Source organism: Cygnus atratus, unplaced genomic scaffold, assembly GCF_013377495.2.
Source record: "Cygnus atratus isolate AKBS03 ecotype Queensland, Australia unplaced genomic scaffold, CAtr_DNAZoo_HiC_assembly HiC_scaffold_46, whole genome shotgun sequence".
Taxonomy (NCBI): Eukaryota; Metazoa; Chordata; class Aves; order Anseriformes; family Anatidae; genus Cygnus; species Cygnus atratus.
Genome location: NW_026110062.1, coordinates 148,878 through 175,048, shown reverse-complemented (window position 1 = coordinate 175,048; position 26,171 = coordinate 148,878). Strand labels below are relative to the sequence as shown.

At 71.6% G+C, this 26,171-nt stretch overlaps 6 protein-coding genes across 9 annotated transcripts; 4 read left to right on the top strand and 2 right to left on the bottom strand.

Moving 5' to 3' along the window:
- Positions 1 to 16: 16 nt before the first annotated feature.
- On the top strand, positions 17 to 2,424 carry LOC118260496 (palmitoyltransferase ZDHHC3-like). Of its 3 annotated transcripts, XM_035570809.2 has the most exons (8): positions 17 to 183; positions 851 to 939; positions 1,066 to 1,139; positions 1,228 to 1,340; positions 1,469 to 1,530; positions 1,641 to 1,728; positions 1,845 to 1,917; positions 2,011 to 2,424. In XM_035570809.2, exons 1-8 carry the CDS (start codon positions 41 to 43, stop codon positions 2,218 to 2,220), a joined length of 852 nt encoding a protein of 283 aa, XP_035426702.1. In that variant the 5' UTR covers positions 17 to 40; the 3' UTR covers positions 2,221 to 2,424. The 3 variants fall into 3 exon arrangements, with proteins under 3 accessions (XP_035426702.1, XP_050572810.1, XP_050572811.1); XM_050716853.1 differs by lacking the exon at positions 1,066 to 1,139 and having other exon boundaries at positions 851 to 995; XM_050716854.1 differs by lacking the exon at positions 1,066 to 1,139 and having other exon boundaries at positions 851 to 1,000; positions 1,254 to 1,340.
- Positions 2,425 to 2,560: 136 nt separating this feature from the next.
- ADAMTS4 (ADAM metallopeptidase with thrombospondin type 1 motif 4) lies at positions 2,561 to 6,539 on the bottom strand. The gene is made up of 9 exons (XM_035570808.2): positions 6,402 to 6,539; positions 5,320 to 5,643; positions 4,600 to 4,732; positions 4,344 to 4,514; positions 3,984 to 4,270; positions 3,725 to 3,911; positions 3,471 to 3,646; positions 3,219 to 3,394; positions 2,561 to 3,123 (listed from the first exon to the last, which is right to left on the bottom strand). Exons 1-9 carry the CDS (start codon positions 6,537 to 6,539, stop codon positions 2,703 to 2,705), a joined length of 2,013 nt encoding a protein of 670 aa, XP_035426701.2. The 3' UTR covers positions 2,561 to 2,702.
- A 2,652-nt stretch (positions 6,540 to 9,191) lies between these two features.
- Positions 9,192 to 14,574, top strand: NDUFS2 (NADH:ubiquinone oxidoreductase core subunit S2). Its single transcript, XM_035570810.1, has 14 exons — positions 9,192 to 9,304; positions 10,050 to 10,153; positions 10,515 to 10,705; positions 11,274 to 11,394; positions 11,487 to 11,599; positions 11,723 to 11,797; positions 11,899 to 11,976; positions 12,194 to 12,279; positions 12,655 to 12,774; positions 12,852 to 12,981; positions 13,184 to 13,279; positions 13,563 to 13,646; positions 14,251 to 14,308; positions 14,408 to 14,574. The coding sequence occupies exons 1-14, from the start codon at positions 9,210 to 9,212 to the stop codon at positions 14,443 to 14,445; spliced, it is 1,389 nt and encodes a 462-aa protein (XP_035426703.1). The 5' UTR covers positions 9,192 to 9,209; the 3' UTR covers positions 14,446 to 14,574.
- A 111-nt stretch (positions 14,575 to 14,685) lies between these two features.
- Positions 14,686 to 16,657, top strand: FCER1G (Fc epsilon receptor Ig). Its single transcript, XM_050716848.1, has 6 exons — positions 14,686 to 14,692; positions 14,972 to 15,088; positions 15,547 to 15,638; positions 15,796 to 15,831; positions 16,175 to 16,198; positions 16,486 to 16,657. Exons 1-6 carry the CDS (start codon positions 14,686 to 14,688, stop codon positions 16,537 to 16,539), a joined length of 330 nt encoding a protein of 109 aa, XP_050572805.1. The 3' UTR covers positions 16,540 to 16,657.
- Positions 16,658 to 16,992: 335 nt separating this feature from the next.
- Positions 16,993 to 21,312, bottom strand: LOC118260483 (Fc receptor-like protein 4). Its single transcript, XM_050716847.1, has 10 exons — positions 21,282 to 21,312; positions 20,139 to 20,384; positions 19,507 to 19,761; positions 19,147 to 19,431; positions 18,340 to 18,609; positions 17,947 to 18,267; positions 17,757 to 17,846; positions 17,446 to 17,487; positions 17,298 to 17,351; positions 16,993 to 17,138 (listed from the first exon to the last, which is right to left on the bottom strand). Exons 1-10 carry the CDS (start codon positions 21,310 to 21,312, stop codon positions 16,993 to 16,995), a joined length of 1,740 nt encoding a protein of 579 aa, XP_050572804.1.
- Positions 21,313 to 22,250: 938 nt separating this feature from the next.
- Positions 22,251 to 25,313, top strand: PEX19 (peroxisomal biogenesis factor 19). 2 transcript variants are annotated; one of them, XM_035570813.2, is made up of 8 exons: positions 22,251 to 22,358; positions 22,986 to 23,074; positions 23,230 to 23,374; positions 23,876 to 23,961; positions 24,037 to 24,198; positions 24,275 to 24,451; positions 24,744 to 24,788; positions 24,931 to 25,313. In XM_035570813.2, exons 1-8 carry the CDS (start codon positions 22,298 to 22,300, stop codon positions 25,003 to 25,005), a joined length of 840 nt encoding a protein of 279 aa, XP_035426706.1. In that variant the 5' UTR covers positions 22,251 to 22,297; the 3' UTR covers positions 25,006 to 25,313. The 2 variants fall into 2 exon arrangements, with proteins under 2 accessions (XP_035426706.1, XP_035426704.1); XM_035570811.2 differs by having other exon boundaries at positions 23,209 to 23,374.
- The last annotated feature ends 858 nt before the right edge of the window (positions 25,314 to 26,171 follow it).

Sequence of the window (26,171 nt, the reverse complement as noted above, 5' to 3'; positions counted from 1 at the left end):
GGAAGTGCCGCGGCGGGCGGCGGGGGAGCGGGGCGCCGGGATGGCGGCGGCGGCGGCGGCGGCGGCGCGGTGCGGGCGGGACCCGTGCGGCGCCCTCTGCCCGCTGCTCGCCTACCTCAGCGTGGGCTATGCCGACTACGCCGTGCTCGCCCACGTCCTGCCGGGGCCCGCCCTCCGCGGCAGGTGGCGCCCGGAGCCGGCACCGGGCGGCACCGGGGGGGACTGGGGAGCACCGGAGGGCACCGGGAGGGAACCGGGGGGAACCGGGAGGCACCGCGGGGAACCGGGAGGGCAGCGGGTGGGCACCGGGGAGCACCGGGAGGGCAACCGGGGGGCACCGGAGGGCACCGGGAGGGCACCGGGAGGGCCCCGGGGGGCGCTGGGAGGGCACCGGAGGGGAACTGGGGGTCACCGGGTCCGGCGTCGCCTCTCCCTGCCGGTCCCTGGGGCCGTGGGGTCCCCCCGGGGCCGCTGGGTCCTCACCGGGGGTGCGGGGCCGTGAGGTGCCCCCGGGGTCCCCACTGGGGTGCGGGGGCCGTGGGGGCCCCCCCGGGGTCTTGGGTCCCTCCCCCCTCAGGGTCCCGAGTCCCCGGGGTTCGGGCCCTGCGAGGTCTCCCCCCGGGCGCTGGGTCCGTGGGGTCCCCGGGGTCCCCACCGGGGATATGGGGGCCGTGGGCGCCCCCCCGAGGGTCCCGGGTCCCCGGAGTTTGCGTCCCAGGCAGGTCCCCGGGGTGCAGGGTCCCTGGGGTCTCCCCAGGGTTCTTGGTCCCTTCCGATGTCTGCGGGGCGCTGGGTCTGTGGGGTCCCCGTGGTGCTGGCGCCGCCCTGACCCCGCTCCGTCCCCCCGCAGCCCGTGGTGCCCGTTCCACGCCGTGACGTTCAACCTCATCGTGCTGCTGCTGCTGGCCTGCCACACGCGCGCCGTCTTCGCCGACCCCGGTGAGCGCCGCCCGCCGCCACCCCCAGCCCGGCCTTTTACCGGTACCGGACTCCCGGTGAGGTGAGGTGAGGTGAGGTGGGTGCTCACGGCCCCGCGCTGCCCTCCCCCCCCCCCCCCCCCCCCAGGCACCGTTCCCCTCCCCGGCACCGCCATCGACTTCTCGGACCTGCGCAGCGCCGCCCCGCGCAAAACCGAGCGGGTGAGCCCCCGGGGGGGGGTTGGGGGGGGGGCAGCCTCGGGCTTGGGGGGGGGGTGGCTGAGCGCTGCCCCCCCCTCCCCCCCCCCAGAGCCCTGAGGAGTGGACGGTCTGCAGCCGCTGCGAGGCGTATCGCCCCCCCCGCGCCCACCACTGCCGCGTCTGCCACCGCTGCGTGCGCCGCATGGACCACCACTGCCCCTGGTAGGTGCCCTGGGGACCCCCCCGGGACCCCCGCCAGTCCCCGGGGACCTCGCCGGGATCCCCCTCGGGTCCCCAGGGGACGCTCCGAGGAGGGGACAGCGAGGTGTCGTCGTGCTGTCTGTCTGTAGGATCAATAACTGCGTCGGGGAGTTAAACCAGAAATATTTCATCCAGTTCCTCTTCTACGCCGGTAAGCGGTGGCTCCGGGTTTGCACCGGGGGGGTGGTGGGGGCTCCCTGGGGGGGCTCAGCCCCGCGGCACCGGGCTCCAGCTCGCTGCTCACCGCTCGCTCCGTGCCAGGGCTGGCCAGCGCCTACGCCGCGGGGCTGGTGCTGGTCGCGTGGCTGGGGCCAGCGGGAGGAGACGGAGCCGAAAACCACGTCCAGACGTGAGTGGGGGGCGGCGGGGGGGGATGCCAGGGCTGTGGGGGGCTGCGGGGGGGGGGGGGACCCAGGGCTGCCCCACGTCGGCGCCAGCCCTCGGCCCCACGCTGCCCCCCCCCAGCGCCCACTGCATCGTCCTGCTGCTGGAGTCCCTCCTCTTCGGCGCCTTCGTCACCGTCGTGTTCTACGACCAGGTCAGCGGGGGCTGAGCGGGGATCGGGGCGCTGCGCGGGGCGGCGGCGGTGACGTACCTGTCCCCCCCCCCCCCGCGTCCCGTCCCGTCCCAGGTCGTGTCCATCATCACGGACGAGCCGGCGCCGGAGCAGCTCCGCGGCCGGGGGCTGAAGGAGGCGAAGCGGCCGCGGGGGTGTCGCGCCAAGCTGGCGCTGCTGCAGGAGGTGTTCGGGAGGGGCTGCGTGCTCGGCTGGCTCTTCCCCTGCAGCTGCGGGACCCCGGCCGGCCCCGCGTACACCCCCCTGCCCGCCTGCGACGTCTGAGCCCCCCCCAAAACCGCCGGGGGACGGCAGCACCCCCACGCCTGGCCACCTTCCGCACCGTGGGGGGGGGACTCTGCCGCCCCAAAACCTGGGCGCCCCGGGGAGGTCCCGTCCGTGCACCCGGGGGTGCCAGACGCTGCGGGGCACCAGGTGTGGAGGATTTTCGGGGGGGGCTGGCACCCAATAAAGTTCCTTTCTATGGAAGTCTTGGTGCAGGAGATGGGTGCTGGGAGGGCTGGGGGGGTCGACGCAGCCCGGCACCCCCGCCAAGGACCACAAAAACAGCGAGCGGGCTCCATAAATACCTTTAAATAACCCCCCCACCGCGCTGCGGGTGGCTGAGAGAGACAGGGACCACGCGGGGGGGCCCCCGAGGCCAGCCCGGGGGTGGGGGGCCCCGCTCTGCCCGAGGAGGGGCTGAGGTAGACACACGGGTGGGTGCCCCCGCGGGCAATAAATAACCAAATAAATAACCCCAAGCGCTAGGCCTGCCGCCAGCGGTTCCGCAGGATCGCCAAGATCTCCGCTTTCTGCTTCTCCCACGCCGCCGCCGGGCGCAGGGGGGCGAAGAAGCTGTACTTCAAGCGGGGCGGGCGCCGCTCGTCCACCACCAGCGCCTGCAGCACCAGCGGCTCGCGCAGCGGCCCCCGGCACGCCAACGTCTCGGTGGCGGCCGTGGCCCCGCTGTAGCGCAGCGTGACGCCGCCCGCCAGCGTCACCGTGCTCTCCGAGGGCACCAGGACGTAGCCGCCGTTGAGCAGGGAGCCGCCGGACGGCTGCCGCAGCGCCAGGTAGATGCTGTCACCGCTGTCACCGGCGTCACCGCTGCCCGCCGGCGAGCCCTGCCGCACCAGGAGGTGCGTGGCGCCCGCCGGGATGGTGACCACGTCGTTGTAGCCGTAGCTGTGGGGCAGTGATAGCGTTGGAGGGGGTGGCAGGGGGGGAACGCCGGGCACCCGGGGGTGTCCCCCACGCTGCCGCCACCCTTGGGTGCTCACCGGGGCTTGGTGAAGATGCCGGAGACCTTGGTGCAGGTGGAGCCGTCGCCGCCGCACACCATGCACTTGTCGAACCTCTTCTTGGAGCCGATGACGCGGTCGCAGCCGGTGGGGATGCAGCGGCCCTGCACGCACACCCCGGTGCCCTCGGGCGAGCAGGGCGTCCCGTCGGCCACCTGCGGCACAGACGCCACGGCCTCAGCACCCCGGGGTGCCACCGTGGGGAGGGGGACGCGGGACGGGGACGCTCACCCTTGGCTCCAGCACGTGGTAGTAGCCCAGGCTGCGCGACTGGCAGGTCAGCTTGCACCGGTCCTTCTCGGGGACGCCGCTGTAGCGCGGCACCCAGTCCCCCGCGGCCGGCAGCCCCTTGAAGACGTCGGGGCGATGGTTGTAGGCAGCGCACTGCTCCTCCCGGAAAGCCAGGGCTGCGGGGGGGGGGACACAGTCAGCACCGGCGCTGCCCCCAAAACCCTCCCGGTGCGCCCCATCCCGGCCCCACTCACGGCTGCTCCCGGGACAGGCCCCGGCGTTGCAGGAGCGGAACCGGCTCCGCTCCCCCCGGCAGTAGCGGCCGCCGCTGCGGGGCGCGGGGCGGGCGCAGGAGCGGTGGGAGAAGCTGACGCCGCCGCCGCAGCTCCGCGAGCAGCTGCCCCACGGCCCCCACGGCCCCCAGGCACCGTCCACAGGGGTCTGCGAGGGGAGAAGCAAAACGTCAAAGCGCTGCCGGTGCCCGCGTCCCACCCGGAGCGTCCCGGCACTCACGTTGAGCTCCTCCATGGCGGCGATGCCCACGCACTGCCCGCTCATGCAGGCTCTGCCGGGCCCGCACGGCGTGCCGTCGGCCCAGGGGAAATGCTTGGTCTGGCAAATGGCTCGCCCGCCGGCGCGGCCGCTGCACCAGAGCGCGGCGCAGGGCGGCTGCACGTCCCCGCAGTGCCGTGAGTCCGCGCCGAAAGCCAGCTGGCACTGCCGCTCCACCGGGTACACGGCGCCCGGCAGCGCCGTCGGCAGCCGCAGCCACTCCGAGGGCTTGTCCAGGAGGCATTGACCTGCGGGGAGGTGACACGGCTGCACGGGATGTCCCCGGGGATGCTGCGGGGCCGGGGGGCCGGCGGGTCGTACCGTGGCCGTTATCCAGGAAATCGGTGATGAAGCGGGCGCTGCACGGGGACCACATCTCGCCGGGCGGCACCGAGGACATGACCGGGGCCATCACGAGGCGCGAGGAGCCCGCGGGGCCGTTGAGCTCCGTGCAGTGCTGCGAGTCGTCGTGCGGCATGCTGAAGATGTGCCCTGCGCATGGACGGAGCCGTCAGCCCCCCGGGGGCTTGGCCGGGGATGGGGGCCTTGCGTTTGTGTCCCCCCCTCTGGTGCTCACCGAGCTCGTGGGCGGCCGTGAGGGCGGACTGCAGCCCGTCGTCCTCCACGATGGCGCAGCTGCGCTCGGGGTCACAGGCGGTGCCCACGTCGGCCATGCCCAGGGTGTCGCACGTGGCCGCCCCACACAGGTCCTGGGGGGGTGCACAGGGCTGGGGGGGGCATCCTGGGGCACCCAGCACCCCACCAGCACCCAAACACCCACGGGTACCCCGCTGACCCTGCCTGCGCCCTGAGATCCCGGGGACACCCAGCACCCACACAACTGGTGGGGACCCAGGGATCCTTCCCAGCACCCAAAGTCTCTGGGATGAGGCTCGGGGTCCCTGCCAGCACCCAAATACCCACAAAGCATCCCAGGGACCCAACCAGTGCCCAAACACCTCGGTGGGCATCCCGGGGATCTCACCTAGCACCCAAGGGATCCTACCCAGCACCCACGGGATCCTACCCAGCACCTAAACTCTCTGGGATGGGCTCTGAGAACCCCACGAGCACCCAAAATCCCATGGACACCCCAGGGACCCAACCAGCATCCAAGCACCCGCAGGTACCCCAAGAACCCAGCCTGCACCCCAAGATCCCAGGGGTCCTACCCCAAGCACCCGAACTCCCCGGGGCAGGTCTTAGGGACCCTGCCAGCACCCAAACACCTTCAGGGGGCACCCAGGGACCCAGCCAGCCCCCCACCCCCACCCCGCAGCCCGTCCCCATTCCCCACCTGCCGTGTGAAGAGGATGGCGGTGTCGAAGTGGAGGGGACTGTCCTCGTCGGGGACGTTGAGGTCCCGCTGCCACCGGCAGAAGTTGCGGAGCATCTGGGCGGCGTTGGAGGTGGCGGGGGGCCCCGGGGTGTCGGGGCCCAGCACCAGCAGGCGCGTCACCCGCAGCTCCACGGCGTTGCCCAGGCTGCCGTGCCGGAAGGACCTGGCGGCGGCCGCCAGCACCGTCAGCAGGTACGGCCGCAGCCCCGCGCCGTGGAAGCGCGCCATCGACTCGTCCGCCACCACCAGCATCTCCACGAAGCGCGGCACCGAGGCGAAGCGCTGCCGGGGAGCGGGCGTTGGGCAGGGCACCGGGGCGGGATGCTGTCCCCCGGCGTCAGTGTCCCCGTCCCGGTGTCCCCAGCACCGTGCCACCCCATGCTGGTGTCCCCCCAGCACCGTGCCAGCTCACGCTGGTGTCCCCCATTGATGGCTGACCCCACACCAGTGTGCCCCAGCACCGTGCCAGCCCACCCTGGTGTCACCCATCACTGTGCCAATGTCCCTTGTCACTGTCCCATCCCATCCCAGTGTCATTCATCACCTTGCCAATGTCCCTTAACGCTGTGCCAGCCCACACCAGTGTCCCCCAGCACTATGTGACCCCACACCGGTGTCCCCCAGCACTGTGCCAGCCCACCCTGGTGTCACCCATCACTGTGCCAATGTCCCTTGTCACTGTGCCATCCCTTCCCAGTGTCCCCCAGTACCACGTGACTCCACACCAGTGTCCCCCAGCACCGTGCCAGCCGGTGCCGGTGTCCCCAGTCCCCGGCGCTGCTGTTCCCACGGGTGCCAGCCCGTGCCCTGTCCCCGTGCGCCCCTCCCCGGTGTCCCCCACCCTGCAGGGTCCCGGCCGTCCCCTGGGGGTGCTCGTCTGGGTCGCATCCCTCCGAGCCGGTGCCACTCCCGATGTGTCCCGATATGTCCCGATATGTCCCGATATGTTCCAATATCCCGATATGTCGCGCTGTGTCCCGATACGTCCCGATACATCCCGATACGTCCCAGCCCCCCGGTCCGTCCCATCCCGGCCGTACCTTGGCTCTCCTCGGGGCCGGCTCCCCCCGGGGCCGCGGCTCGGCTCCCCCCGGGGCCGTAACGGGACAGGCGGGACCCGGCGCGGCCCCGGTGGCGGCGGCGGCGGCGGCGAGGAGCGCCAGGAGCGCGCAGCGCATGGCCCGGGGCACCGCGTCCCCGGCGGCTCTCTCCGGTTCGGCGGCCGAGCCTGCCCCCGCCGCCGCCTTTTAACGGGCGGGGAGGCGGCCCCGGGACGGGGGGGGGACGGGGGCGGGGGGGGGAAACCCGCGCTGCCCCCCCCGGGAGGTTCCGGGAAGGCTGAGCCCGGCCGGGGCCCGGCAACGGGGAAGCCCCGGGAACGGGGGCTGCTGTGCCAAGGGGGGGGGCGTGGGGCTGGGGACCCCCGGAGCATCCCCTGCCCGCAACGCCCCGCTCCTCCGCGTCCCCCCCGGCCCATCCTGTCCCTTCTGTCCCTTCCTGTCCCCTCCATTGCTCCCTATTCCCTCCGTCCCATCCTGTCCCCTCCATTGCTGCCCGCCCCCCCCATCCCATCCTGTCCCCTTCGTCACTCCCTGTCCCCTCCATCACTCCCTGTCCCCTCCTGTCCCCTCCATCCCATCCTGTTCCCACGCGGGTCCCTCCCGGCCCCCTCCCCGTGTCCCCCTTTCCCGGCAGGGCCCCCCACGATGTGTCACGCTGCCAGAGTCACCGCCTGGCCCCCGGCCCGGCCCGGCCAGACAAGGGCCGTATCCTGCTTCCTCCCTTCTCGTAACCAGGGCTGAGCCCAGCCACCCTTCCTGCCCCAGCACCCCCACCCATCTCGGGGTGCCCTGCGTGGCCCAGGGGTGCCGCGGTGCCGGTGCCGTCCCCGCTGTCCCCGGGAGAACAACAGGGTGACGCGGCCCCGCACAAAGGGAGCCGGCGGCACCCGGCGCTGCCGCACAAAGGGCCTCTGTGCCGCGGGGTGCTGGGCTGCACCCACGGGACCCCCCCGGCACCCAGAGCCTGCAGCCGGCACCAGCACCCATGCGTGCCCGGTAGCGCCGCTGGGACTGGGAGCCCCCCGGGAGCTCCCCAGGAGCCCCCCAGGAGCCCACCGGGAGCCCACCATGGCCAGCACAAGCAGAATTCACCGGATCCAGCATCCGGGGTGTGGGGGGGGCTGGAAGCCGCTGGCAACCCCTGGCTCCAGCATCCGCCGGATCCGGCACCTGGCACGGCCGGCGTCCTGTGGGCTCCAGCATCCGCCCGGTTGGGCGTCCGGCACGGCCGGCGTTCCCAGCACCAGCATCCGCCGGATCCGGCATCCCACACGTGCAGAGTCCTCTGCCTCCGGCATCTGCTCCAGCACCCCCAGCTCCAGCACCCCCCCAGTTCCACTGCTCTCAGCTCCAGCATCCTAGTTCCAGAACCCCCAGTACCCCCGGCTCCAGCACCCCCAGTTCCAGCGCACCCAGTTCCAGCACACCCAGTTTCAGTACCCCCAGCTCCAGCACCCTCGGCTCCAGCACCCCCAATTCCTGTATTCCCAGTTCCAGTCCCACTGTCCCCAGTTCCAGCATCCCCACCTCCAGCATTTTCCAGCCACAGCCAGACCCACGCACGAATGCCCCCAGCACACACACGGGGCCAACACACGCGGTGCACACTCACACACACCAGCGCACGTGTGCACAAAAACCACACCGTCACGTGCACACACATGCATATACACACGTGTGCACCCCCAAACACACCAGTGCCCGCCCGTCACACGCCTGCACCCACAAACGCACACGCGTGTGCACGGGGACACGGTGGCACCGGGGGCACCCTCGGGCTCTGGGAGCTGCTCAGCGCCGCGGGAGCTCCTCCTGGGTGGGATCCAGGCGGACGCGGGGTGGCCAGCGGCCAACATCTGGCCGGCATCGCGGGGCCGCCGTGACTCACGCGGGGTCGGGGACAGCCGTGACGACCCTGAGCGGACGCTGGCGTCACCGGGGTCGGTGACGCAGGATGAGGCCGCGGGAGCTGGCATGGCCGTGGGGCTGGGGGAGCCTGGGAGGGGTGAGGACAGCAGGGGCACGGAGGGTGCTGGCACGGCCCGATTGTCCCCATGTCCCCCCGCAGGGAAGGCCCCTGGGGTGGGGGGGCAATTTGGGTCATGTCACGTTTTGGGGACATGGCGGGGGGGGTCCTGCTTGCCCTGCCCCCTCCGTCCCAGCCCTGCCTTCTCCGTCCCCATCCCACTCAATCTGGTCCCCACCCGTCCCCTCTGCCCCCCCCGTCCCTTCTGCCCCCCCCCATCTCCCTCTGTCCCCCTCTTGTCCCCCCTCTGTCCCCTCTGCCCCCCCCGTCCCCTCTGTCCCCTCTGCCCCCCCATCCCCCTCTGTCCCCTCTGTTCCCCCTCTGTCCCCCCCGTCCCCTCTGTCCCCCTTGTCCCCGTGTCCCCTCTGCCCCCCCCGTCCCCCCTCTGTCCCCCTCTGTCCCCCCCGTCCCCTCTGTCCCCCTTGTCCCCCTGTGTCCCCTCTGCCCCCCCCGTCCCCCCTCTGTCCCCCTCTGTCCCCCTCTGTCCCTCCCTGTCCCCTCTGCCCCCACCCCCGACCCCCCCATCCCTGCCCCTCTGCCCGCCCCAAAGATGGCGGCAGCACCCGCGCCGGTTTCCCGGATGTTTCCCTCAGCAAGCATGGCGGCCGAGCAGCCCCCCCCCCCCCGCCCTGCTTTTGCCCACAGTCAACATGGCGGCAACGTGGCTTCACCCGCCCTCCCCCAAGATGGCGCCCGGCCCCGACCCCGCCGCGGGGGAATGACGGCGGCGGCGGCGGCGCCTGCGCGGTGCCAAGGGCGAGATGGCGGCGCTGCGGGCGCTGCGGGCGCTGGGGGGGCTGCGGGCACCCGCGGGGCTGCGGGCGGCGGCGGCGCGGCTCGGGGTGGCCCCGGCCCGGTGAGGGTGGGGGGCGGGAGGGAAGGGCCGGGGGACGGAGGGGGGGCGGGAGCGGGGGCTGGGGTTGGGGGTCGGGGGCCTGGGGCCTGGGTCTGGGGTTGGGGTTTGGGGGGCTGGGGTCTGGGGTCTGGAGTTTGGGGTCTGGGGTTGGGGACCTGGGATCTGGGGGCTGGGATCTGGGGGCTGGCGCCAGGGTCTGGGGCCTGGGACTGGGGTCTGGGATCTGGGGTCTGGGGCCAGGACCTGGGGCCTGGGGCCGGGGGTTGGAGGTTGGGGACCTGGGGTCTGGGGCCTGGGGTCGGGGGTTGGGGGTCAGGGACCTGGAACCTGGGGCCAGGACCTGGGATCTGGGGTCTAGGGCCTGGGGTCGGGACCTGGGGTCTGGGCTTGGGGTTTGGGGCCTGGGGTCTGGGGCTAGGGATTGGGGGTTGGAGGTCTGGAGCCTGGAGCCTGGGGCCGGGGGTCTGGGTTAGGGGTTGGGGGTCGGGGGTCTGGGATCTGGGGTCTGGGACCTGGGGTCTGGGGCTGGGGGTTGAGGGTTGGGGGTCTGGGGTCTGGGACCTGGGGTCTGGGATTTGGGATCTGGGGCCTGGGGTCGGGGTTCGGGGGTCAGGGACCTGGAACCTGGGGCAGGGACCTGGGATCTGGAGTCTAGGGCCTGGGTCAGGGGCCAGGGTCTGGGATCTGGGGTCGGGGGCCGGGCCTGGGCCTTCCTGTCCCGCTCTGACCCCCGTCGGTCCCCCAGGGCCCGGCAGTGGCAGCCCGATGTGGACTGGGCGCAGCAGTTCGCCGGTGCCATCATGTACCCGAGCAGGGAGACGGAGAAGTGGGTGCCGCCGCCCTGGGACGGTGAGGGGCTGGGGGCACCCCCGAGGGCGTCGGGCTCACGGTGGGGGGGAGCCCGGGGGGGTCAGCCTCCATAGGGAGGTGCAGGAGGAGGAATGGGGTGCCCGAGAGTCTGGGAAAGGTTCTGGGGTGGGGGTGCTGGGCACCCACAGGCTATGGAGGGTGCTCAGTAGGGTCCTGTGCCGGCCTGGGGCTTGCTGGATGCCCAGCGGGTGTCAGGCTGGGTTTTGGGGCCCCCTGAGCTCCGGGGGGGGCAGTCAGGGTGCTCAGTGGGGCAGGTCCCGTCCCGCTCCACCAACACCGCGGGGCCGCAGCACTGCCGAGCTGTCTCCCTGCCTGATTCCCCTCCTGTCCCCCCGAGCAGACAAAGACCCCCCGGCCCACAAGAAGGTCTCCAGCCTCACCATCAATTTCGGGCCCCAGCACCCGGCCGCCCACGGGGTCCTGCGCTTGGTGATGGAGCTGAGCGGGGAGACGGTGAAGAAGTGCGACCCCCACGTCGGCCTGCTGCACCGAGGCACCGAGAAGCTCATCGAGTACAAGACGTACCTCCAGGTAAACGCGGGGGGCTCCGAGAGCCTCCCAGGTGCCGGTTTTTTCTCCGTCCCGCCGCGAGGATTTGGGGAAGCGGCGAGGGGAGCCCGAGGGTCTCCTTTCTGCCGGGAGGGCCAGCACACGAGGGGCTGTCCGCGGCCATCTGCCTGCAGCTGTCGAGCCGGCTGCGTCAGCGCTGCACGGGGATTTCTCTGCCTGTTGGGTTTTGTCGTGGCGTTTGTAAACAGCGCCCTGCTGATTTGGTATCCCGCCCGGATTTAACCTTGGTGCTGGCGGGAGAAGCGAAGCCTGAAATAACCCAGGGCTGGGAGGGGGGGGGGGGTGGGGGACGACACCGCACGCTTGGTGCCAGCCAAAAAGCTGTCGGGGCACGTTACCCCCCTCCCTCACGCCGTGTTCCGAGGAAGGCCCACCCGTACGCCTCCAGGGCTGGAGCTTTCGGGCTCCTTTTGGGGCTCCCGGGCTCCTTTTGGGGCTCACGTGCCCCCTGGGGGAGAGGAAAGCCGCCGTCGTGCTCCGAGTGCCGTGGGTGCTGGCCGCAGCCCCTCGAGGTCGCCCCTTTTGCCAGGCCCTGCCCTATTTCGACCGCCTCGACTACGTGTCCATGATGTGCAACGAGCAGGCCTACTCCCTGGCCGTGGAGAAGCTGCTCAACATCCGCCCGCCCCTGAGGGCTCAGTGGATCCGAGGTGAGGACGGCCTCCTGCCTGCCCGGGGAAGGGGCCGGGGGGGGGGGGGTTTCTCCCCGCTCTGCCCCCCTCTCACCCCTCTGCGCCCCCAGTCCTCTTCGCGGAGATCACCCGGCTGCTCAACCACATCATGGCGGTCACCACGCACGCGCTGGACATCGGAGCCATGACCCCCTTCTTCTGGATGTTTGAGGAGAGGGAGAAGGTAAAGGAACGGGGCCGTGGCTGGGATGGGGAAGAGGCCGGGCAGCTGCAGCCGCCCTCGGGGCCGGTTTGAGGGGCCCGAGGCCGGCGGACGGAGCCCCCCCCTTGCTCTGCCCCCCTGCAGATGTTTGAGTTCTACGAGCGGGTCTCGGGGGCGCGGATGCACGCCGCCTACATCCGCCCCGGCGGGGTTCACCAGGTAAAGGCTCCCTGCAGCCCCCCCCCCCCCCCCAGGCTGGGGGGGCACCCCTGGTGGTCCCTGGTCCCACCCGGGCTGATCTCCCCCCTCCTCGCACCCAGGACCTGCCCCTGGGGCTGATGGACGACATCTACGAGTTCGTCAAGAACTTCTCCATGCGGGTAGATGAGGTGGAGGAGGTGAGGCTCGGCCGCGACGCGGGGACAGGGGACACCGGGGAGGGAGGGACCGGCCCCATTTCCCCCCTGCCCTGGGGGGCTGGGGTCTCCCTGCTGTCCCCTGGGCATGGCCAGCGTGGGGTTGTCCCCCGGGTGGTGGCAGCGGGAGGGACGGGGGCTGCGTCGGGACGCTGCTGTGGCACCGGGGGACGGGTGGCTGAGGCCCCGCTGCCCGCAGATGCTGACCAACAACCGCATCTGGAAGAACCGCACGGTCGACATCGGGGTCATAACGGCCGAGGAGGCGCTCAACTACGGCTTCAGGTGGGTCCCGCGGCTCCTGGGCTGCTCCTCGGGGTGGGGGGGGCTGCTCCTCGGGGTGGGGGGGCTGCTCAGGGCTTGCTCTGGGGCTGCTCGGGGTCGGTGCTGGCCCCTGCCTGGCTCCAGGTGCCGCTGCTTGGTGTCAGAGCAGTGCTACCGGAGGGGCAGCGTGGCAGGAGCTGTGACACCGTGTCCTGCATGGCTTTACCTGCCGGCTGTCCCCCAACCCTTCTGGGAGGCCGTGGTGCGCGCAGGCGAGGAGCTCGTGGCCCCTTTCCAGGTCCCCTCGGTGCAGAGCCCTTCCTCCTGCAGCGGGGTCCGCTTTGGGACTCGGGGTGGTTCTTCGGTCCCCCTGCTCAGCCGCTTCTCTCCACGCAGCGGGGTGATGCTGCGGGGCTCGGGGATCCACTGGGATCTGCGCAAGACCCAGCCCTACGACGTCTACGACCAGGTGGAGTTCGACGTCCCCATCGGCTCCCGAGGGGACTGCTACGACCGGTACGTCCCCGCGCCCCGGCCGGCCGCTCCCTTCCCAGCACAGCACCCGCGCTGAGCACCCCCCTCTGCCCCCCCAGGTACCTGTGCCGCGTGGAGGAGATGCGCCAGTCCCTCCGCATCATCCTGCAGTGCCTCAACAAGATGCCCGAGGGGGAGATCAAGGTGGACGACGCCAAAATCTCCCCTCCCAAGCGGGCGGAGATGAAGGTAAAGGCCTGGCCTCCTGCCAGCCCCCCAGTTCACACCGGGGAACCCCCGAGCCCAAAAAAACGCTCCTAGGGGAGGCAGGGGCTGGCACCGAGGAGACCCAACGCTGCCCGGCCTCGTCCTCCTACACGCCCGTCACCGGTGGGCAGGACACGGGCGGCCCCTGCCTGCGCCCAGCCCCGACGGCGGCCTCTCTCTGCAGACCTCCATGGAGTCCCTGATCCATCACTTCAAGCTCTACACCGAGGGCTACCAGGTGCCCCCCGGAGCCACCTACACGGCCGTCGAGGCCCCCAAGGTGCCCTTCTTGTGCTGTTTAAGGGGGCTGAGCCCTGCCTGGGCTGGCACCCAGCTTGGTCGGGGGGGTGGGAGGAGGGTGGCGGGCGCCAGCCTGCGCCGCGATGCCTCTGGGGACATGGCGCTGCTCTTGTCACCTGGCGTGTGAAGGGCACAGACCTTGCGGCTGCTCGGACACCGCACGCATCCTGTCCTGTCCCAGGGCCTCTTGGTGCTGTCTGGGGCTGGATGTGGCAGCCGCAGCCCCCCGCAGCGTCACCAGCTCTGTCCCCGTGTCCCTGCAGGGCGAATTCGGCGTTTACCTCGTCTCGGACGGCAGCAGCCGCCCCTACCGCTGCAAGATCAAGGCGCCCGGCTTCGCCCACCTGGTAGGGGACTTGGGGGGGCCAGGGGGAGCCTGGGGTGGCCGCATCTGCCCTCCGAGCAGCGCCAGCCCCTTGTGGCCCTGCTGCGAGGCCGCCTGGGGGCCAAGTGACGTCTGCGGGGACCTGGCTGTCACCTGCACGTCCCCATCCCCACCGGGCGGCTCGGCTGGCGCCGGCTCTGTCCGCAATGAGCTTTCTTCCCCCCGAGCCCCGGGTCGCAGCCTCTCGTGCTTGAGCCTCGGAGCTGGAGCCCGCTTCCTCTCCCCGCCGATAGCTGACCACTTCCTCCAGCTGCGAGCCGGGGCCGTGCCGCTGGGGGCCTGGCCTGAGCCGGGGGGGGGCTGCCAGCAGGGCCCCGCTCCGGAAGCCACGGCCCCAGCACCGCCGGCAGCTGTTGGACGAAGGCAGCCGCGCCTCGAGGCTCGTGCCTCCGGCTCCTGACCGCAGCGGGCGCCTTCCTGCCGGCTCGATCTCCGCGGGATCGAGCGAATCGAGGGGGCACGGGGACGGCGGGCGGCGCGGGGCCGGGGGGCAGCCCTCGAGCGAAGCTGGCCCCATCGCACCGCGGGGCAACTCGGGGCTGATGCGTGTCTCTTCTCCACTTCAGGCCGGCCTGGACAGGATGTCGCAGGGCCACATGCTGGCAGACGTCGTGGCCATCATCGGTACGTTTGCACCGGGGGCTCCTGCACCCGCGTGAGCCCCTGGGGGGGCTGGGGAGCAGGGCTCGGTCCTGCCCTCACCTCCCCATTCCCTCCCTCCAGGCACGCAGGACATCGTCTTCGGAGAGGTGGACCGGTGAGGCGCTCAGCACCGTGCCTGGCCCCTGCTGCGTGTCCTGCTCCGTGCCCGGGCTGCCCCGGGCGCTCCCCCTGCGCCCCCCGTGCTGCCCCTCCCGATTTGAGTCAAATAAAGGCTAAAACAGGTTCCAGCTCTGCGCCTCTGTCTCTGCGTCAGCCCTTCGCTGCCAGAACCGGGTGAAACCCCGCTCCTCTTCCCTTTCCCACACCAGGCTTGCGGTCGAGAGCTTCCCCTTCCCTCGATGTCAGGCCCGTGGGCACATCACCCTCTCCAGGAGGATCCTCCCTGCTTCCCCAGCCCGGGGGCCACTTCTTGAGGTTATTTTTTGCCCTTCTGCCCCCGCCGTCTGCGGGTTTGCACCCAGCTGGGGCTGGCGACGCCTCTCGGAGCTCCCCCGTGCCAGGGTGGCATTTGGGCACGGGGAGGGTGGCGGCTCCTGGGGACAGCTCGGTGACAAGCCGGAGGGAGGCTGCGTGGCCGGACGGGGGCTGGAGGAGGGGAAGCAGCGGCGGGGGGGTGGGCACGAGGGCGGTGCGAGCTGCTGGGGAGGAAAGCGCTCGCCCTGCGGTCGCTGACTCCAGCGCAACACCCAGCCCTGCCGACCCCGCCGGCCGCGGCCCTGCGCCTCCGGGTGCTGGCAGCGGGTAGGGACCGGGCACGGGGACCGGGCTGGGGGACGGGGACCAGACTGGGGGGGGGACAAGGGATGGGGACCTTGCTGGGGGTGGCCGGGGGGGGACAGGGGAGCAGCTGGGTGGGTGCGTGGGTGGTGGCCTGGCTCGGTCAACGCTGTCCTCGCCCTTTGGGGTGAGCCAGGATCCATCGAAAGCACCCCCCGTGGCTCTGCTGGCAGCCCTGGGGACAGCGGGGTGCCTGACGGGGGGGGAGCTCTGCCCTGTCCCCCACCCGGGGGGCACTTGGGGGCTCACCGAGGCCGTCAGAGATGCGACGTCGTCGCCGCTGCGGTCCCCGGGCACGCAGAGAAGGATGGAGCTCGGAGGTGGCGCAGTCAAGCTCGGGGTGACCGGGACACGTGCAGGATCTGGCCCGGGGTGTCACGGCCCCACCGGCCCCCCCCCGAACCCCTGTCCTCGCTCCGCAGAGGCGCCGATGGAGCCGGAGCTGTGCTACGTGCTGGACGCCGTCCTCTTCCTCTACGGCATCGTCCTCACCGTCCTGTACTGCCGCCTCAAGGTGAGCGCCGCGACCCCCCGGGGGCACGGCTACAGCCCCGCTTTTGGGGCTGGACCCGTCCGCAGTGGGATCCCCAGGGCTCTGGGGGGGGTTTCCCCCCCCCCTTGGAGGTTATTTTGGGGGGACGTCCCGGGCTGACCCCTTTGCCTCCCCGCAGTTCCTGGCTCGCAGAGCATCGCAGAGCGCCTCCAAAGCGGCCAAGGAGGTAAAGTCCCTTTGTCACCTCCGGTGCGAGGGGACAGCGGCCTCGCGGCCCAGCCGAGGGGGGGGGGCACTGGGGGGCCGGGGTGGGCTCCGGGGGTGGGGACCAGTGGTGACCGCCCGCGTTCTGCGCAACGCTGGGGAGGGAAACGGGGAAAAATCTGCGGTGGGGCACCCAGATGTGGTGGGTGCCGGGGGGGGAGGAAGTGAAAAATCCTAGAAAATTCGCCGTTTCTGGGGCCGCTCGCAGGGGGAGGGGGCTGCGGGGGCGGGGAGCCGGGTGACCCCCCCCTTCCCAGGGCAGCTCTTTCTCTTTCTCTTTCTTTTTTTTGCAGCAGAAAGAAGAAGCCATCTACACCGTAAGTGCGTCCCTGGGGTGCTGGGGGGAGGGATAAATCCCATGGGGTGCCCCCATCCCGTGGGTGCCGGGTGTTTGGGGGAGGGGTAAATCCCATGGGGTGCCCCCTTCCCGTGGGTGCCGTGGTTCGCGGGGTGCCTCACGTCCCTGGGGTCCCCACACCCACCCCAGCAGCTACCCAGGGCCCCTCCTGGGGCGCCGTTTCGGGTGGAAAAATCACCAATATTGGGCTGCAGGTTTGCGTGGGGGGGAGGGCAGGCAAACCCGTAACCCCCTCTCCTACGGCAGGGGCTCAGCACCGAGAACCAGGACACGTACGAGATGCTCGAGCCCAAATCCTGACCTCGTCCTCGCACCGCCGCCGTCCCTTGCCCCCATCCCAAGGGCCCCTCCTTGCCCGCCCCCCCCAGCCACCGCTCGATGCAGAATTGGAGGTTTTTCTGCGCAGGAAATGGCCGTTTTCAGCCCCAAACTGCCTCCAGCTGGGCACGGGCCTCGCTGCGGTGCCGGGGGCGTGATGGGGGCCTGGGGGGGGTGAAGCCAGCCCGGGTGCACGGCGCCCCCCCGCTCCTGCCCCACTCCCCCCAGTAAAGCAGCACCCTGTGGAAACTGGGCACGGCGCTCACCTTAATGCCTGCCGTGGCACGGGGACGGTGACAACGGCACCGGGTGGGTGGCACAGGGGGAGCAGCACCCAGGCCGGGGGGGTAGGGTGAAAGACCAGGCGTTTTTGGGGGAGAAACGGGTATTTGTGTATTTGGGGTTCTGTACAGGGGAGGGTTTGTTTTTGGGGTGTCACGCGCAGGGGACGTTCTCGTAGCTGTCGCTGGGGACCCGCCGCAGTCCCCTGGGGCCGGTGGCACCGCGGGGCCCTGGCAGCACCGCGTAGGTGACAAACGGCTCCTGGGGGGCAGCGGGGCCCGATGGGGACACGGGGCCACCTGCGGGAGAAGCCACCGAGGCTCAGCTTGGGGACACGGGACGTGGCGGGGGGGTGATGCGGGCGGCGTGGGGCGGGCCAGGAACGAGGACTTGTTTTCAGCCACGTCCCCACGTGTCCCCGCCCCGGCTCACGAGGTGTCCCCTTCGCCCGTACTCACCCCCTCCCTGCTCTGTGACGATGACAGCCGAGTAAACCACATCCTCGGGACACACTGCGGGGACAAAGCCGTGTCCCCTCCCGGCCTCCCCCAGCGCCGCTGCAGTGGCACCGTGGGGACCGCAGTGTCCCCAAGGGCTGGCACTCACCGTTGCTGTACTCGGGCTCCGACGTGTCCGTGCTGGGGACAGCTGGGGCAGAGGGACCCAGAGGGGCTGTGGGGTCCCTGGGGGGGGACAAGGGGACACCGAGGGGGTAGGGAACACCCTGGGGACAGGGGGGGCAGCTCGCTGGGGCCAGGTCCCCTCCCTGGCCCTAGGGCTCACCTCTCCTGGCTCTTTTTGGCCGCTGCAAAGCAAGGGGAGAGGGGACGGTGAGTGCTCCGTGGGGACACTCCGTGGCAGCCCTGCTGTCCCCAAAGCCCCCCGCTGTCCCCAGAGCACCCTCCTGTGTCACCCACCTGGGTGACGCCGGCGCCAGAGGTGCCAGCCCAGCACGGCGGAGGCAGCCAGCAGGACCAGCAGGGACGCGCTCAGCCCCCCGGCCAGGGCTGGGGACGGAGAGGGGACAAACACAGCTCAGCCCCAGACAGATGCAGCCCCCCCCCCCCCCCCCCGTTGTCCCTGGGGCCAGATCCACGCAGCCCTTACCTTGTCCCCGCCACTGCCCCTGTCTCCGCCGCGTCACTGAGAGGGCCACAGAGGGGCTGAGCACCTGGAAGGCGCGCCGGGCACCCAGCTGGTTGGTGGCCACGCACTGGTAGGTGCCAGCGTGGCCCAGCCCCAGGGTCCCCAGGGGCAGGATGGGGCCCTCGCCCATCTCCTCCCCGTCCCGCAGCCACGTGAAGGCCACGGGCGCCGTGCCCGCCTGCACCGCGCAGCTCAGGTTGAGGCGCTCGCCCTCCGTCCCCGCCACCTCCGTCACCGCCACCTCCGTCCCCGCCACCCTCACGGTGGCACCGGCCACGGGCACTGGGAGAGGGGACGGGAGCGGGGTCAGCACCGGGGAGGTGACCGGGGATCTTCCCCCGGCACGGTGCTCACCCACGACGGTGACGTGCAGCTGCGGGCTGGTGGCCGCGGTGACGCCGTTGGTGGCCCTGCAGAAGTAGTGGCCGCCGTCCTCCGGCCGCGCCGCCGGCAGCTCGTAGCGGGGCCCCTGGGCCAGCGGCTGGGCCTGGCCCTGCCGGTGCCAGGAGAAGACGAGCGGCCCCGTGCCCGCCGCCACCGCGCAGCTCAGCACCAGGCTCTCCCCCGCGGCCACCTGCGCCCCGGGGGGCTGCGCCGCCAGGGTCACCCCCGCCACGGGCACCCCTGCGGAGAGGGGAGGTGGCGGGGGTGGGATGGGGAGCGCGGGGGGGGGGGGGGGGGCGGCTGGGGACAGGGGGAGGGACGGGGGGACCCAAAAGGGGTGTGGGGACCTAGGGAGGAGTGGGGGGCCTGGGGAAGGGTGGGGGGACCTGGTATGGATACAGGGAGCTGGGAAGGGATGGATGGGGTCCTGGGGGTGGATGGGGGGACCCAGGAGGGATGGGGAGCGTGGGAAGGACGGGGGATATGGGGTGCGATGGGGGGACCTGGGGTGGGATGGGGGAAGGATGGGGGATGGGGGGTGTGATGGGGAGACCTGAGGTGGGGTGGGGGAAGGAAGGGATGGGGGGACCCTAGGAAAAGACAGAGGGGGGTCCTGGGCAAGGATGGAGGGACCAAGGGAGGCGTGGGGAGACCTGGGATGGATGTTAGGAGCTGGGGAGCAGATGGGGGACCTGGGACAGAACTGGGGGACCACGGAGGAGGACTGGGGGACCTTGGCAGGGATGCGCCCCCCTGCCCCCCCTCCCACCCGCTCACTTCTCACGGTGATGGTGACCGGGGCGCTGCGTTTCTGCACGTTGGCCGCTTCTGCCTGTGCCTCGCAGGCGTAGGAGCCCGAGTCGGGCAGCGCCAGCGCCCACAGCAGGTGCTGGGGGGACCCCTGGGGCCCCGCCACCACCACCCCGTCCCGGTAGAAGAGGTGCTGCAGGGCGACGCGGGGCCGCAGGGGGCTGCCGCGGGTGACGCAGGCCAGGGTGAGGGCGCTGCCCTCAGGGGGGTCCCGGGGACCGTCCACGCTCAGCTCCGGCACTGAGAAGAGCTCTGGGGAAGGGGCCGAGCAGGGACGGTGACCCCGCTGCCGTGCCCCCGTCCCCGCTGCCCCCTGCCCGTGCTCACCGTGCACGACGACCTCGTTTGTCTTGGACTCTGCCCTCAAGCCGTACAGGCGTCCCGTGCAGTGGTAGCGGCCGCTGTGGTGCTGCTGCGCAGGGGCGAGCAGCAGCTCATCCCCCTGTCCCCCCCCCCACAGCAGCACCCCGTTGTGGAAGAAGCTCACGCTGCTCAGCGTCCTTCCCCACCAGCTCCGGCACCGCAGCACCAGCGCGTCCCCCTCCAGCACCGGCTGCACCGGCACCTGCAGCACCACCGAGTCTGCGGAGAGCGGCGGGAGCGGCGTCGCGCCGGGGCGCACGCGTGTGCACTGGGACGCACAGGGGGCAGGGGCGTGCACCGGGACGCACCGGTGTGAGTGAGTGTGCACCCGATGCGTGCAGGGGATGTGCCTAGTGTGCATGGGGAGGCACCCACCGTGCATGGGGATGCACCCAGTGTGCATTGGCAACGCGCTGGTGTGCATGGGGATGCACTGGTGTGCACGTGGAGACACCCCACGTGCACAAGGGTCATGCCCAGCGTGCACAGGGCTGCCCCCACTCTGCTCCGATTGCACGAGAGGTGACAAAGGCTGCGAAGCCGAGCCCCCCGAGCCCCGCCAAGCACCCGTGGGTGCCAGGCACCCTGCCCCTCACCGTCAGAGACGCTCAGCTCCATGGAGAGGCTGAACTTGGAGTCGGACCTCTGGCACTGGATGCTGCTGCGGCCGGTGTTCTGCAGGGAGGCCTGGAGGTGGCTGGCTTTGCTCCTCTTGTTCCTGCCGCCGATGTTCCACGCGGTGGGGATGTGCTCGTCGGGGGTCCCGCAGGTCAGCGTCACCTTCTGCCCCTTGAACACGGGCGTCCAGGGGGGGTCCAGCGTCAGCAGGGGGGGTTGGGCACCTGCAGGGGGGACACGGGGACGACAGCGTGCCGGGGACGCCGGGGGCTTGGGGACACTGGGGGCTCGAGGACTTACCTGCGAGGCTGAGGAATTGGGCTGGGAGGGAAAAGAGGCCGGGGGCACAGCGGCTGCCGTCACCGCGGTGTCCCCCAGCCCTCACTGTACCCCCGGTTCCGGCCATGGGCACCCATGGGTGTGGGGACCGTTCCCAGGGCGGCCGGGGGGCCCAGGGGACGCAGCTGTGTCACAGCCGCCCATGCAAAGCAGCCGGGCCCTAGCAGTCACCCCCAGCTGTGCAGGGCACGGAGGCGCTTCCGCCAGCCCTGTCACACGGTCCCCATGGCCACCCCACATCCTATCCCTACGTCCCACCCCCCAACATCCCGTCCCCACGTCCCCATCCCCACGTCCCCATCCCCACGTCCCATCCCCACCTCTCCCTGCCCATCTCGCCACCATAGCCCCAGCCCCAGCGTCCTTGTCACCGTGTCCCCATCCCCACGGCCACTTCGTCCCCGGGGTGCACGTCCCCACGGTGGCAGTCCCCACGTCCCCCTCTGCAATGCCTGTCCCCATGGCCCTGATCCCATGGCCCCGTCCCCGTGGTGTTCGTCCCCATGGCCCCGTCCACATGGCCCCGTCCACGTGGCTCTGTCCCCACGTCCCCATCCCTGTCCCTTCACCCCCGTGTCCCCATCCCCCTGTCCCCATCCTCACGGCCCTGTCCCCTCATCCCCACGTCCCCATCCCCGTGTCCCCGTCCCCACAGCCCCCACGCTCCCCGTTCTGCCCCCACCATTTCCCCAGGGGTTCAGCCAGGAACAGGCGCCCCCTGCACCCAGCACGGGGGGGCTGAGGGGATGTGGGGACACAGGTACAGAGGGGCACGGCCTCACCGCAGAGCAGCAGCGCCGCGCTCCTTGCCATCCCCGCACCCTTGCGCTGGCAGCGGAGGCGATGACGGTGGTTCCAGCAGCGACACCCCCTTTGCATAATGCTGCTGGAGATAAGAGGGGAAGGAAGTGACAATCCCCCCCCCCCCGTGGGTGGCATAGCTCAGGGCTGCGAGCGGGTGGCAGCGTCTGGGGACAGGGACAGGGATGGGGACAGGGACGGGGATGGAGCAGGGATGGGGACCGGGATGGGGATGGGAATGGGGACAGGGATGGGGATGGGATAGGGATGGGGACGTGGATGGGGAAGGGAATGGGGATGGGGACAAGGACAAGGATGGGGACAAGGACAGGGATGGGAACGAGAACAGGGGTGGGGACAGGGGTGGGGATGGATCAGGGATGGGGACTGGGATGGGGACGGGAATGGGAATAGGGGTGTGGACGTGGATGGGGACGGGAACGGGGATGGGGACAAGGACGAGGATGGGGACAAGGACAGGGCTGGGACAGGGATGGGGACGTGGAAGGGAACAGGGATGGGGACAAGGACAGGACAGGGACAGGGCTGCCGCCAGCCCCTTCACCCGTGCACCCCGGGGTCCCCAGCACCAGTCACGACCCCAAAGGAGCCCCTCCAGGGGACGCAGCACGGGGCGGCGGGGACACGGGCGGTGCGTCCCTCCCCGGGAGCACAGCGGTGTGACGGAGCCCAGCGGAGCAGCGAGGGGAGACCCGGCTGAGGCGGGCTGGGCTCTCCCGGCACCGGTGCGGGGGGGGGGGGGTCCCGGACCCGGTCCCCCCCGGTCCCCCCGTCCCCGGTTGCAGTTCCCAGCGCGGCCGCCAGGCGGCAGCACCGAGCCCCGGGGTGTTGGCGGGGAGGGGGCGGGGCTTAACAGGGGAGGCGGGGCTTAATTTGGGGGCGGGGTTTGGTTAAGAGGCGGTGCTTACACGGGGGGCGGGGCTCAGGGGGCGGGGCTCATTGGCCCCGCCTCCCGGCGGAGGCGGAGCGGGGGAAGATGGCGGCGGAGCCGGGCCGGGAGCAGGACCCGGACCGGGAGCTGGAGGAGCTGCTGGAGAGTGAGCGGGGGGGCGGGGGGCACCGGGGGGGCTGGGGGGCACCGGGGAACCGGGGGGGTTATGGGGCACCGGGGGGGGTTGGGGGGCACCGGGGGGCACCGGGGGGGGCCGGGGCTTATCGGGGGCCTGGGGGGCAACGGGGGGGGCTGGGGGGCACCGGGGGGCACCAGGGGTCCAAGGGGGCTGGGGGGCACCGGGGGTACCGGGGGGGGTTATGGGGCACCGGGGGGGCTGGGGGGGGGCCTGGGGGTTATTGGGGGGCTGCGGGGTGGGGGGGCTGCTCTGGTGCAGTGGGGTTGGGGGAGGTGGGGGGGGTGCAGCAGGGTCTGGGGTGTTGTGGGGCTCCTTTGGGGTGGGGGGCTCCTGGGGGGCCTGAGGGGGTTTTTGGGGTGTGGGGGGGCTGGGGGTGCAGCGGGTCCTAGGGGGTAGCGGTGGGGCAGGGGGGGTTACGGGGCTACAGCGGTGCTGGGGGGCTTTTGGGAACAGGGGCTGCGGTGGGGCTGAGCGCCCTGCGGGGTCCCCTGGGGTGCGAGGAGGGATTTGGGAGCTTGGGGACTGGGGGGAGGGGGCACCCCCTCACCCCCCCACCCCCCCACCCCCCCCACCCCCTCACCCCACGCCCCCCAGGCGCCCTCGATGACTTCGAGAAGGCCAGGCCCGCCGCCCCCCCGCCGCCGCCGCCGCCCGCCCCGGGAACCCCCAGCGCCGCCTCCAAGGTGCAACGGGTCGGGGGGGGCTCCTCCCTCGGGACAGGAGGGGGGGCGACCCCCCCGGAAATCCCGTAACCCACCCCCAAAAATCCCGTAACCCCCCCCCCCACCCTGCTGCCCCCCCCCCCTCCCCCCCCCAGGAGTCGCTGTTCGCCTCGCAGGAGAAGTTCTTCCAGGAGCTGTTTGAGGGCGAGCTGGCCTCGCAGGCCACGGCCGAGTTCGAGAAGGCCATGAGGGAGCTGGCCGAGGAGGAGCCGCACCTGGTCGAGCAGTTCCAGAAGCTCTCGGAGGCGGCGGGGCGAGTGGGTGAGTGGGGGGGGGGGGGCCCAGCGCCCAGCCCCCCCCCCCCCCCCCAGCGTCACCTCCCGGCACGGCCCCACGTGCGCCCGCGGCTCGGGATTGCCGGCCCCAAATCCCCGCTGCGAGCCGCGGGGACGTGGAGGGGAGCTGGGGGGGGGGACGGCGGCCGTCCCGTCGCTGTCCCCTCGGTGTCCCCTCGCTGTCCTCGTGCTCGGGGCCAGCACCCGCGTGGGTGCGCAGCTGGCTGGGGGCTTAACGATGCTCCCCTAATTAAATCGGGATCGCTCCATAGGGCGGCACGCGCCCCGAGCGGTCCCGATTGCACCAGCGCGGCGGTGGCGCAAGGGGGGAGCCCGGGGCTGGCCCCGTGGGCGGCACCGTGGGGACACGGGGACCTCGGCTTCGTCCCGGGGGTTGTGGGGCTCCGGGATGGGGGGTGTTCAGGGGGATTTGGGGTGTGCAGTCCCCCCCCCCCCCCCCCCGAGCCATCCCCTCGCGGCCCCGCAGGCGGCGACGCGGCGTCGCAGCAGGAATTCACCTCGTGCCTGAAGGAGACGCTCAGCGGGCTGGCCAAAAACGCCACCGACCTGCAGGTACCGCCGGGGGGGGGGACGGGGACAGGGGGGGTGCCGGGGGTACCCCGGCGTGACGGCGACCCCCCCCCGCAGGGCTCGGCGGCCTCGGACGAGGAGCTGGCGAAGGCGATCGAGGGGCTGGGGCTGGAGGAGGGCGGCGGGGAGGGCGGCGTGCTGCCCGTCATGCAGAGCCTGCTGCAGCACCTGCTCTCCAAGGAGGTGCTGTACCCCTCGCTCAAGGAGATCACCGAGAAGGTGAGGGGGGCTCCGGGGTGGGTTGGGGGGGGCGGTGACCCCCCCCCCCCCTTACCCCTGTGTTTCCCTCCCCCAGTACCCCGAGTGGCTGCAGCGGCACCGGGCGGCGCTGCCGGCGGCGCAGTACGAGCGGTACCGGGCGCAGCACGGCGTCATGGGGCGCATCTGCCGGCACCTGGAGGCCGAGGGGGCCGAGGACGGCGCCGGGGCCAGGCGGGAGCGCTTCGAGGCCGTGCTGGAGCTCATGCAGCAGGTGGGCGGGGGCGTGGGGACGCGCTGGGGGCATGGGGACGCGCTGGGGACACGGGGACGCGCTGGGGGCGTAGGGACGCGCTGGGGACACGGGGACGCGCTGGGGACGTGGGGACGTGGGGACACCCTGGGGACGTGGGGACACCCTGGGGGCATGGGGATGTGAGGCACCCTGGGGGACGTGGGGACACCCTGGGGACACCCTGGGGGATGTGGGGACACGCTGGGGACACCCTGGGGACACGGGGACACCGCGGGGACAGCCTGCAGGATGCTCAGCCCTCTCCCTCCAGCTGCAGGAGCTGGGCCACCCCCCCAAGGAGCTGGCCGGGGACGTGGTGAGTGCCCCCCCCCCTCACCCCAACACCGCATTTGGGGTCCCCGCGGGGACGGTGACACTCGGGGACGTCCCGTCCCCCCCCCCCCTCCCCGAGCGGCCTGGGGGCGCGGGGCCAGGCCGTGTCCCCTTTGTCCCCGCAGCCCCCCGGCCTCAACCTGGACCTGGAGGGGCTGAGCCTGCCCGAGGGCAGCGGCGAGCAGTGCCGGGTGATGTGACGGGGGGGCCGGGGGGCCGGGGACACTGGGACGTCCCCCCCGTATGGGGACATCCCCTCCCGGCCAGCCCCCGCTCGTTAGCCTGTAATTAACGCCCTGATGAGGATGGAGGACGAGGACGAGGCCTCGTGGGACGCGGCGCGGCGCTGGACCTGCGGTGTCCCCGTGGGACGGGGACGGGATGGGGGTGGCCGTCCCCGTGGGGGCGCCTGGCCCTGGGGACGCTCGTGTCACCCCCCCCCCAGCCGTGTGGGGGCGCCCCCCAAGTGGCCGGGGCGGCCCCAATAAAGGTGTTGGCAACCGCGGCAGCTCCCGCCTGGGGAAACTGAGGCACGGGGGGGGGGGGGGCGGTGACCCTACAGGGATGGGGGTGACCCTACAATAACATTGGGTGACCCTATAGTAACACGGGGTGGGGAGGGACAAAGGTGACCCTACAATAACATTGCGGGGGGAGGGAGGGACAAGGGTGACCCTACAATAACATTGGGGGGGGAGGAGGAGGGGGGCAGGGGCGACTCTCCAGTAGCACAGAGAGGACATCGGGCAACCCTACGGTAACAGGGGGGAGGGAACAGGGGCGACCCTACAATAACATGGGGCTGGGGCGGGACAAGGGTGACCCTACAATAACATTGGGCGACCCTACAATAATATGGAGGGGGGAGGGAGGGATAAGGGTGACCCTACAATAACATTGGGCGACCCTACAATAATATGGAGGGGGGAGGGAAACAGGGGCGACCCTACAATAACATGGGGCTGGGGCGGGACAAGGGTGACCCTACAATAACATTGGGCAACCCTACAATAATATGGAGGGGAGAGGGAACAGGGGCGACCCTACAATAACACCTGGGGGGGGGGGAGGGACAAGGATGACCCTACAATAACATTGGGTGACCCTATAATAATGGGGGGGGGGGAGAGCAGGGGCGACCCCACAATAACACTGTGGGAGGACATTGGGCGACCCTACAATAACACGGGGGGGTGGAGGGACAAGGGTGACCCTACAATAATATGGGGGGGGTGGGAAGGGTGAAGAGTGACCCTACAGTAACATTGGGCAACCCTACAATAATAGGGGGGGAGGGACAGGGGCGACCCTACAATAACATGGGGGGGGGGGGGGGGCGGCAAGGGTGACCCTACAATAACATTGG